General features: G+C 39.2%; 1 protein-coding gene across 4 annotated transcripts in view; it reads right to left on the bottom strand.

Annotated features, from left to right (window-relative positions):
• Fam168b (family with sequence similarity 168 member B) overlaps positions 1-12,180 on the bottom strand; it is a 33,967-nt gene that overhangs the window by 9,170 nt on the left and 12,617 nt on the right. For 3 of the 4 annotated variants that reach the window (XM_026388278.2, XM_026388266.2, XM_026388296.2), the window contains exons 3-4: positions 8,025-8,108; positions 177-212 (exon numbers count right to left, since the gene is read on the bottom strand). In XM_026388278.2, the coding sequence (XP_026244063.1) occupies positions 177-212; positions 8,025-8,108 (120 nt within the window). The remainder of the gene's footprint in view (positions 1-176; positions 213-8,024; positions 8,109-12,180) is intronic. The other variant, XM_026388269.2, reaches the window with a different exon arrangement.

The following is a 12,180-nucleotide window of genomic DNA, read 5'->3' as shown; positions in this document are numbered from 1 at the left end:
AAACACACCAAGGTACACAGTAGAAAGGACAACTTCCAGTACAGGTAAACACTACCTCTGCAGAAGCTATTTCTAACATGTCCCTAATGACATTCACATTCCCATCAGTGTAATGTGAGGCAGGGAGCAATCACACTGTCACAAAGTATAAAATCTCAAACCACAAACACACTTACCACAGCACCCAGCAACTCCACCTCCAGATATTTCCCCTAGAAAATGAAAACACAGGTCCACAATGGGACTTGTAAAACACATTCACCAATCTAATTCCTAAAATGGAAAATAATCCAAATGCTGATTCATCAATAGGGAAAAAATATACACTGTGATACATCCATGTAAACACTACTTAGCAATCAAAGATGAATTTCAAGCCATGTCAAGCTTTCCAAAAAAGCCAGACCTCAAAAAGAACACCAGAAATTATTCCATTTATATATCAAACACTAAGTAAATCCAACTATTTGACAAATCAGAAAAGAGGAAAGGGTAAAGAAAACCTGGGATGATAAAAGGATTGCTTATATTGTTTGGGCAGTGGTTCCACAAGAATGTGGCAACTCAAAATTCACCCACTGCACACTTAGTATGTAGGTTTTTTTGTGCATAATCTAGTTAAATTTTTTTCATTTTAATTATACTACTGGATTGTATTTAGTAATGTAACACATTTTGTTTTTAATTTTAAAGAGAGATAATGAAAGACTCCCAGGAAATTCAGTTTTAAATGGCCTTTTTAACCACAAGAAATTCTGCTTCCCTCCATGGGGCCAGGTAAGTCCTAGTCAACTGTGGCTGTAGCCACATGACAATAGTATCCTCATCAGAATCTCCATGTATGTGCCCAGGCTCATCATGACTGTAATGTCAGGTTTTCTCATGCACTCCCCAGGGCGTGTTCACACTGTTATCCCTTCAGTGCACCCAATAGCTGGCCCAGAGATGAGTTGTACTCCAACAAGATCCATCTGCATCCAGATTCTTAATCTCTTCATCCAAACCAGGTGATTCCCAACCTCAGCTAGTCTATCTGGAGAGAAAAGATCCTCCCAGATCTCCCTAATTATTTTTGAAGTTCATTAATTGCTATGTTAACTAAGTATAAACAGTACCAAAATTTGAATATATTAAATTTTAAACTTGGTTAAAAACCAAATACACAAATTTTCCTCCAGAATTTAGAAAAGCAAGTCCAACTATAAGAGCACTTAAAGAGTTTCTGCTATAATTTAGAATTTCAATATCCCCAAAAGGCTTGGTCCCCAGTTTGGTGCTACTGGAAGATACTGGAAAAATTGGGCCTTTGGCCAGAAGTGTCCAGGTCACTGGGGACAAGCCCTCCTTCCCCACGGAGATTTTAGAATCCTGTCCTTCTCCCCCTCCTCCATCTCTTTTGCTTCCCAACTGGGAGAATTCTGCCCATCTGGTTCTGCAATAACGTGCTGTTTCACCTCAAAACCCGAGTAATGGAGCTAATCCTTCACAGACTAACATCTTTAAAATTGTAAACAAGTGGGGTGCAGTGGTGCACATTTGCAATCCCAAAGACTGAGGAGGCTGTGGCAGGAGGATCACAAGTTCGAGGCTGGCCTCAGCAACTTAGAAAGGGCCTAAGCAACATAAAAAGACCTTGTCTCAAAATAAAAAATAAAAAGAATTGGGGATGTACCTTAGTGGTTAACCTCAGTGGTTACCATCCCTGGGTTCAATTCCTGGCACACACACAAAAACAAAAAAAAAAAAACACAAACAAACAAACACACACACACACACACACACAAAAAACACCACACAACTACCACCAAAACCAAAAACGAAACCCCTATAAACCAAGCTAAGCCAGGTGTGGTGTCAAACACCTGTAATCCCAGCAACCTGGGAGGCACAGCAGGAGGATTTCAAGTTCAAAGCCAGCCTTGGCAACTTAGAAGAACCTGTCTAAATAAATAAGGATCAGAGATGTAATTCAGTGATAGAACACCGTTGGGTTCAAAAAACATGAGTCTTTTCTCTTAGAAAGCTAACTATCAGGCATTTACAGTTACTGAAAACTGACAAAAACAGTCCTTTCTCTAACTGCTCATCCTAAGTAGAAAAAAAAGTGATAGCATCACAGGTCTATGCATGTTAAAACTCATCAAAACTTTAAATATGTGCACTTTATTGAATGCCAAATATATCGCCACACAACATTTTGATTATAAAGAAAAAAGCAGTATGGAAGCAATCAAGTCCCAGCTACTCAAAGACACTCCCAGGAGGTGGCCCAGGACAGCTTTATGAAATTCCTCACAAGAGACTGGCTTGATGGGCTGGGGTTGAGCTCAGTGGTAGAACGCTCATCTAGCACGTGCAAGGCCCTGGATTCGATCCTCAGCACCACATAAAAATAAGTAAATAAAATAAAGGCATTGTGTCCAACTACACCTAAAAAATAAATATAAAAAAAAGAGAAAGAGACTGGTTTGCTCAGAGGAGGAAACAAGGAACAGCACAATGTGGGAACACCTGTGACTAGACATGACCATGGGAGCATTACACAAGCTATATGTCAACACAGAGCCAGAACCTGTCACCAGAAAAGATCCAGCCCTCTCCACAAGGAGGAAAGCAATTAAAAAACAAAAAGACCACCAACACAGATTTATGCAGTCTTGGCAGGCAAGAAGAAGGCAGCTCAGGGTGGAGGGCAGGGCTGTCTCCAAAGAAAGGAATAATAGGGCTGGGCAAGATGGCATATACCTATAATCCCAGCTGTTCAGAAGGCTAAGGCAGTAGGAGCACAAGTTTGAGGCCAGCCTCAGCAGCGTAGGAAGGCCCTAAGCAACTTAGGAAGATCCTGTCTCAAAATAAAAAATAAAAAGGGCTGGGGACAAAGCTCAGTCGTAGAGTACTTGCCTAGCATGTGTGAGGCTCTGAGTTGAATCCTAAGTATCACAAGAGAGAGAGAAAGAGAGGGGTGGGGAGAAAGAAAAGGGGAAAACCAGATCTGGGATAGGGAGGCAGGGAAAGAGAGTCTCATCCTATATATCCTCCTCTTCCCCAAATCACTCCTCCTTACTTATTTCTCAGGACCACAATCACACTACAGCAGGAAAAACTCAATGCTGGTTAACTCATAGGTGAACAACACTAATATGACTCCTACATAGCTTAAATCCAGTTTCTCCCCTATTGTTTCCATGGCCTCCATCAATAGTCCTCCTAGGAATCACCAAACTCATAGCTGACCAAAATGTTAACCATTTCTTTAAAAAGTATCACAATCAAAATATTCATAGAATTATACTTTCTGTGTCACAATTTCATATCAAATGCTAGACTTTTAAGTCTGGGAATCCACATTCATAATTTCTAGCACTACCTGATTTTCAAACGAATATGGCCCCCTTTCATCTTGGTGCAATTTTTTAAAATTCATGACATAGATGGGGCAACTGGAAATATGAACACTGATTGTGATTTTGAGTATTAAAGAATTATTTTTTGGATGTAAAAATGATATATATTATAGTTATACATTTTGTCTTTTAAAGATAATATTAAAAAACATGAGTAGAAGGGGAAAAAAAACATGAACAGGATGTCTGAAAATTACTTCAAAATAATAAAAGGGAGAGCCTGGTGCAGTGGTGCATGCCTGTAATCCCAGAGACTCAGGAGGCTAAGGCAGAAGGATCTCAAGTTCAAAGCCACCCTCAGCAACTTAGCAATATCCTAATCAACCTATCAAGACCATTTCTCAAAATTAAAAATAAAAAGGGCCAGGAATGTGGCTCAGTGGATTCAACCCCTAGTACCAAAATAAAATAATAATAATAATAATAAATGGGAATGTGGTTAGCATATAGATGAAAAACATGAGCTCTGAGCTGGTAACTGCTAAAAAGTCAAGTGACAGGTAAGTAGAGATTATACTCTTAAAACTTGTGTATATATTTAAAATTGTTCCTAATAAAGCCTCTTTATTATAAAGTGTATTTGTTTTAGAGTTTAGGCATACTGTTATGAATTAAGAGACAAAAGACATACATTCAACCTTAAATTCAACTTGTGTTAAGTAGATCTTATTTCCAATTATTTTTTAAAATCTGACATAAGTGGACAAATGTGAATGTGAGCAATTAAATCACATTAGAAAACTACCATTTCTAAATGTAATAATATTAAAGAATGAATGCTTATTGTTTTGTTAGAAAGGAGCATTCTGGTTTTGGTTTTTGTTGTTGGGGATTGAACAGAGGGGCACCTTACCACTGAGTTTTCTAACCCGGGCTCTTTTTTTTTTTTTTTTTAATTTGAGTCAGGTTCTCACTAAGTTGCTGAGCTGGCCTTGAACTTGCAATCCTCCTGTCTCAGTCACCAAGCCAGGAAGGAAGGGGAATTTCTGAAGTCCACAAAACAAGAGCCACAAAGGCTAAATACAATTCTAAATTAGTTCAGCAGAAAAAGAAAAAAGACATGTTCATTCTTTTATAGATAAAAGAAATAGGGCAAAGTCCAAACTGGCAGACCTAGGCAAAAGGTATAATGGGCATTCACTGTACTGTTTTCTCAACTGTTCTGTACATTTAGAAATGTTTAATAATAAATAAGGTTAAAAAAAAAAAAAAGTGCTTTCAAGTTGGGTATAGTAGTGTGTACCCACGGTCCTGGCTACCTGGAAGCTGAGGCAGGAGGATTCCTTGAGACTAGGAGTTCAAGGCACTGGCAACATAGCAAGACCCCATCTCTTTAAAATACGTAAAGAATTGCTCAAGCGGTAGCGCACTCGCCTGGCATGCGTGCGGCCCGGGTTCCATCCCCAGCACCACATACAAACAAAGATGTTGTGTCCGCCGAGAACTAAAAAATAAATATTAAAAAATTCTCTCTCTCAAAAAAAAAAAAAAAGAGTAAAGAATTAAAATGATAAAAATAAGTAGGTACAGTGGTGCACTTATATAATCCCAAAGAATCCATAAGCAATTTAGTATGACCCTGTCTCAAAATAAAAAATAAAAAGAGCTACGGATGTAACTCAGTGTTAAAGGGCCCTTGGGTTCAATACCCAGTACTAAAAAATAAAAATAATTTACCAACTGCCTTAAAAACAGAAAGAAAACAAACAGTCACACACAGTAAAAGACACATGCACAAACTTTTTATCTAAGACATGTGGATGGCAAATAAGCACACAAAAAGATTACTGATATTATTTTTGTCTCGAGAGTTAAAAATACAATGAGATCTATCCACTAGATTAGCTAAAATTAAAAAGATTGGTCATACCAGTGTTGCTGAGGATGGAGAGGAACTGGAACTCTCATACACTACTGAAGGGAATACAAAACGTACAACCAATCTGGAAGACAGTTCTGCAGTTTCTTCCAAAGTTAAATATACACCTGCCATAAGAACCAGCCATTCCATTTTTGTGTTTATTCAAAAAGTAATGAAAACTTATGTCCATAAAGACTTGTACATTAATAATCATAGCAATTTCATTTATAGTATCTCAAAACTGCAAATACCCCAAATGTTCATTCCTGGCAAACAGATAAGCAAACTTATGGTATTTCTATACAACAGAATACTACCTAACAATAAAAAGGACTCAAATACTGATACACACTACAATAAGGAAGTCAAAGAAATTTGCCAAACAAAAGACAATCAAAAAAATAAAATGTTTTTTCTATGTGAATTCATTTACACAAAACTTTTAAAAAATGAAAACTCACCAACTGTTAAGAGAAAACAGCCCAATGACTTCCTGGAGCCTGGGAGACTTAAAAATGGGTAGAAGAAAACATTTGGCAATGATGGATGTGTTTATTCCCATCTATGATAGAAATAAACTATACAGCAAAAGTTATGAAATGGTATATTTCAAATATTTCCCATTTATTATGTCATGTATATAGAGGCTGTTTAAAAAAAAAAAGGAGTTAAACAATGGGAGATGTCTTGCAAAAAAAAGATGGGTGCTGGTCACCATTAAAGCAGCAATGACGGGCTGGGAACATAGCTTAGATGGTGGAATGCTTGCCTCGAATGCACAGGCTCTGGGTTCAATCCCTGACACCACCACCAAAAAAAAAAAAAAAAGCAGCAGCAATGAGTAACAGCATTATAACAATTATTGAACCCAGGGAACATATGTTCCACAACAGCCTCAAAAGACAGGAAGAAAGAAGTCATCTAGGGATGGGGATATAGCTCAGTTGGTAGAGTGCTTGCCTCACATGAGCAAGGCCCTGGGTTCAATCCCCAGCATCACAAAAAAAAAAAAAAAAAAAAGTCATCTGATCCAGTCAGAAAAACAACTAGACATGCTGGATATGGTAGCACACGCCTATAATCCCAGCTACTTGAGAGGCTGAGGCAGGGGGATTCAAAGTTTAAGGCCAGCCTTAGCAACTTTAGCAAGACACTGTCTCAAAATTAAAAAGGACTGGGGAATGTGGCTCAGGGGCAGAAGGACACTAGGTCCAATCCCCAGTACTGCCAAAAAAACAGAAAGATAAAAAGATAAAAACAAAAACAATTTTTAAAAAAAGATAAAAACAAGGCCATTGTAGGAAAGAATTAGGGGTTTAAAATAGAGATTGTTGGCTTATCCTATAGTGATAAGTAAAATTTTATTAAGTAAAATTTCACCTGGAAACATTACTCTGGCTTAAGTGAGCAAGAACATAAACCCAGGACAGAAAAACTGGGAGCAGGAAGACCAAGTCAAGATTTTTCTCTTGATATGAACTAGGGACTGAAGAGAGGTTGACATAGTGGAGACAGAAAAGAAATGGACATATGACTAGAATATAAAGGCAAAATTTTATGAATCATAAAATAAGAATAATTTGGGAGAAGGACACTATTGCCATCTTTCATCAAAATGAACTATGTGAGGCTAGTATTCTAAGCCACAAAGAATTGCCCCAGCAATCTTAGAAGGTGCTTCCCGTGGAGGACAAGCCAAGCCCTCATGTCAAAACACAGGCTACCACTGTTGCAAAAGAATCACAGTGTCCTGAGTATTAATGCCGGAAAGGAGTCAACATCAGAGGATGCAGGATCACGGGAGGAAAATTCCACTCAATAAACAACCTTTAAAAGACTCAGATGAAACCAACTGCAATTTTTTTTTTTTTTTGGGGGGGGGGTTTACTAAGGATTGGACTTGTGGATACTCAACCACTAAGCCACATCCCCAGCCCTATTTTTTATTTTATTTACAGACAGGGTCTCACTGAGTTGCTCAGTGCCTCGCCATTGCTGAGGTTAGCTTTGAACTCATGATCTCTGTCTCAGCCTCCTGAGACACTGGGATTACAGGCATGCACCATGGCGCCCAGTCCAACTGCATTTTTCACAGTGACTTTTTTTTTTTAAAGAGAGAGAGAGAATTTTTTTTTAATATTTATTTTTTAGTTTTCGGCGGACACAACATCTTTGTTTTTGTATGTGGTGCTAAGGATTGAACCCGGCTGCACGCATGCCAGGCGAGCGCGCTACTGCTTGAGCCACATCCCCAGCCCTTACAGTGACTTTTAAAACAAAAATATTCTGGTACACTTTACATGGAAGACAAGACTTTCTTTTAAACAAAGACTGGGCTAGGGATATAGTTCAATGCTAGAGCACTTGCCACTGGGTTCCAACCCAGTACCAACACCCCCCCCCAAAAAAAAAGAATTACAAAAATATAACCAAATAAGCAAAGTGCTAAAGTACCATAAAGAAACCAATGGCAAGATGGTTTTCAGTTTCTAGTAGTAAGCCCCTACTCCTTAAACAGAGAGGCTCTGACATAAAAAGTTACCTTTAACAACTGAGTGATTATAATGAAGATTTGTATGCTGAGAGGACCTGGCAATATCTAAAACTTATAATACAGACACCAAAAGGCTAATTTCATAAACTCAGAAATAAAACCACTTAATCCCAAATCCTAACTCTGTCCCCTCTCTTCTTAAAGCCCAGCCCCTTTTCTTTCTCCCCTACTGCATGTACAATGCATTTCATCACCCAGGACATACCTGTTTGGAAGGTAGGATTCGCTCCAGGGTACATGTTAGGAGAATAGGCAGGAGCTGCGGCTGCATAGCCCATGGGGAAACCAGCTGAAAGAAAACATATACAGCACAATGCGATGTCATCAATGAAGAAGTGAGAGACTCTTATAATCGGAGCTCCTACAAACCCGTTATTCTTACCCTCAACTCCAAAACTCCACAGAATGACTCACAAACACCAATAGCACTAAGTGCCCAACAGTTTGTCTATAAGCATGTATGAAGAACTGGGTTTACATCTCAGCACTGTGTATAAGTAATAAAAATAAAAGCCCATCAACAACTAAAATAATAATTAAAAAAAAACAGAAAAAGAAAAGATGGGGCTGGGGATGTGGCTCAAGCAGTAGCGCGCTCGCCTGGTATGTGCGGGGCACTAGGTTCGATCCTGGACACCACATAGAAATGGAATGAAGATATTGTGTCCACCTAAAACTAAAAAATAAATATTAAAAAAAAAAGAAAAGAAACTTATGGAAGCAAGCTGTTCTTTATTAAATGAGAAATCCTTAGAAGACTAAACTAATAGCCAGTAATAATTCCAAACATGAACACAAAGAAACACCAAGACATTTAGTATGAAAGTCAGAATCCTGCCCCCTATCCAGATGTCTACTAGCAGAGGAGGCCTCAGTCATCTCCCCAGCCTTTTTCAGAGCCCAGGGACCCATGAGGCCCCTGATCCCCTTTTGACTGACTCCCTGGTTCATAGTGCAGGAAGATGTGACAGCCAGGGCATTAGAAATTCTTTTTCATACAAGGGGAAGAGTGCCACTGAGAAGACCCATGTTTGCTAGCCCTAACTACTACTTGTGAGAAACTGTACTTTAGTCCTCTCTTCCCTCACCTGATGAAACAAAACAACAGTTAGGCTCCTTGGTATGGGGCAGCAACTTGGGAGGCTGATGTAGGAGGATCACAAGTTGCCTCAGCAAGCTAGCGAAGCCCTAAGCAACTTAACAAGAACCTGTGTCAAAATAAAACATAAAAAGGGCTGGAGATATGGCTCAGTGATTAAGAGCCCTTGGGTTCAATCCCTGGTACCAAAAAAGAAAGAAAGAAATAGATCAGCAGCCTTCGAAAGAAACTGCTGAAGAGGCTCAGAGAAAGGTGTTTGTTTGCTAGGGCACTTAGACTGGGACATTTAGGGTGGCATCATGACCCTTTAAGGAACAGATGTAACAGTAAACAAAGTGATGAAAACCTTTGGAATGAGGTGAAAACTAGGGGCAGGAATTGGTGGTCTAAGTGAACTTCCAAAGGGTTAAGTCATTATGGATAGGTTTGGTTTTTGGTTTCTTTTAAAGCACTGGAGATAGACCCCAAGGCCTCCTGTATGCTCAGCGAATGCTCTAAACTGAGCTACACCCGTAGGTCCCTCAGTAGGTTTTATCTGAAGGTTATATATAAAGTCCCTTTCTAGAATCCCTGTAGCACCCCTCCTCAGCCAGGATGCCCTTGTTTTGCTATCCCACCTTTCCAAGCAGTCCAACAAGTTTCAATAAGAAAAGTAAGACAATGGCCCACAGGAATTCCTACAAGTGGCCAGATCTCATCTCTTAAATGAATCTGGTTTTTTTGTTGTTTTTTTCCTTGATCTTGAAACTGATCCTCCTCTATCTCAGTAGAAACTATTTGGGGTTTATCTCTAGATTCTCACTTTCCTACTTGCCCCCTAGTCAGAGAATAAAGTACAGTGGTAAAATGTTTTATCACCTTCACTCATTCTGGACATCAAGGGAGGATTTCACTTGAAACAGACTTCAAGTGGCCATTGTAAAAACAGCAGAGCAGAAATTTCCATCAGCATTCTGTAGACTGACCTGGAGAGGTTCCCCAGAGGCCCAAATGCAAGGAGAGCCAAGTAGGCTCTGGAGCTGCCTCAATTCACCCATAGGAGCTAATGGTATATAGCTTATATACCAAGGAGTCAGTCAGAAAAGAAAATACCACTGACCTAGAGAATATGCTATAGGCATGTGCAGGAATTCCCACAAAATCCAATTTTATCTCTCTCCATAAAATCCACTAGTAAATTCTCTGAGAATCATCTGTTTGGTATTTGCTTCAAGGGTCTTACTGTTATGTTTGTTTGGCCCTTCCCTTCACAACCATCTAACAATGAGTTAATGTGCTCTAAAATCAAACAGATCACAAAGCATATTTAAAATAGCTAGTGAATAACCAACAGAGGGTCATTATACAACTGGCCTCTGGTATGGGAGCCTCTGCTCCTTCCATGCCCTCACTCTCTCCATTTCATCAGCCACATCCCATCTGCTCTGCCACCATCCTGACCAGAGCTGAACATAGCTCACCTCACTATTTCTACTTCAACCGTTTTCACTTGGGCTACATATAACCCCACAGGGGTAGTCTGAAAAGACCCTACTGGCATGCTACTTTAGCTGGCTGTGGGTGTAACACCAAACTCTTTCTCTTATTCTCTCCAGAATTTTGTTGAGAAGAACTCTTTCTCTACCCTTCAGATTTTTCTAGCCCTAGCAGCTTCCTAAAAATGTCCCCCATTGGACAACAAGAAGCGTCTCCTTCAACAACTACTCTCATTCTTTTCTGGCATGCAGAGGCTTTTGGAAAGGCCAGACTCCCCACAGCAAGAGAATGAAATGATGAACTTCAACTATAGCCATTTTTATGTGCTTGATCTCTTTATGGTAATACCATCAAAACAGGGGGAAAAAAGACAAATTAGGAGAAAATATTTACAAATTACTTAGGTAAAAGGTTGACACACTTAACGTTTGTTTCTTTTTGGGAAGTTCAGAGAATTGAATATAGTACCTCACATCCTCTAGGTACCACTGAGCTACATCTCCAGCCCTTCTTACTTTGAGACAGGTTTTCACTAATGTTACTTGGACTGACCTCAAACTTCTAATCCTCCTGCCTCAGACTTCCAAGTAGCTGGGATTATAAACCTATACCACCACATCTGCCTATAACTTGTAAAATTAGAAGAACAAAAACCCAAGGAAAAAAAAATAGACATGGACTGTTAGAACTGCAAACTACAACTACACTGATACCATCTCACACCAGAATAGCAACCACCTGAAAATTAGACGACATTTTGTCAGCAAGGCTGTGGAAAAATGATCTTCTAGCAGAAGGATAAAATAGGAAAAGCTCGATGGAAGTGAACTTGGCATTATCTTAAAAACTGCACATGTAGGGCTGGGAATGTGGCTTAAGCGATAGTGTGCTCGCCTGTCATGCGCACGTCGCTGGGTTCAATCCTCAGCACCACATATAAAAATAAAGATGTTGTGTCTGCCAAAAACCAAAAAATAAATATTAAAAAAATTCTCTCTTTAAAAAAAAAAGCTGCACATGTATATATGGGAGGCTGAAGCTAAAGGATCCTGAGTTCAACCCCAGCCTGGGCAAAACAGAAAGATGCTGTATCCAAAAATATCAAATGTAAACATATTTACTCTTTGATACACAACTCTACCTCTAACATTCACCTTGAATTTTAATTTCCACAACAAATATAAGCACAAGGTCATTTACTCTGAAGCATCATTCAAACAGCAAACAATTCAAACAACCCTAACACCCTTCAAAAGGAAACCCTACAAGAAAACCCTACAAGGGGCTGGGGTTGTGGCTCTGTGGTAGCATTTCACCTTGCACACTGAGGCACCGGGTCCAATCCTCAACAACACGTAAAAATGAAATAAAGATTGTATGTCCACCTACAATTAAAAAATAAACATTTAAAAAATAAAATAAAAAATAAATATAAAAAAAGAAAACCTCACAAAATGGAGGGTTTATTCAATAGTATTATGTTTTAAAAAAAGAAAAAAAAATCTCTGTGAAATTATATGGGAGTGATTTCTAGAATAATTTAAGTTGACAAAGTAAAGTGTGAGACACTTGCTACATCACTTTCCCAAAACTAACCTGCTGTTCCAACAGTGAAGACATACGCGAGCTGATGACCTCCAGCAGTAGCAGCCTAACACAAGCCTCCTGCAACTGCCAATCCTTGCCTCAGGAAACCCAATAGCCTGACTGAGACTTCCTCGATTAAGTACTCCAGTCTGAGGCTCTTCCTATCCAATTCTGCTTCCTCCCCATTGATTTCCCACAA

Source organism: Urocitellus parryii, chromosome 1, assembly GCF_045843805.1.
Source record: "Urocitellus parryii isolate mUroPar1 chromosome 1, mUroPar1.hap1, whole genome shotgun sequence".
NCBI classification, from domain to species: Eukaryota; Metazoa; Chordata; class Mammalia; order Rodentia; family Sciuridae; genus Urocitellus; species Urocitellus parryii.
Note: the sequence above shows the minus strand (reverse complement) of the source record. Positions and strands in the feature narration are given on the sequence as shown.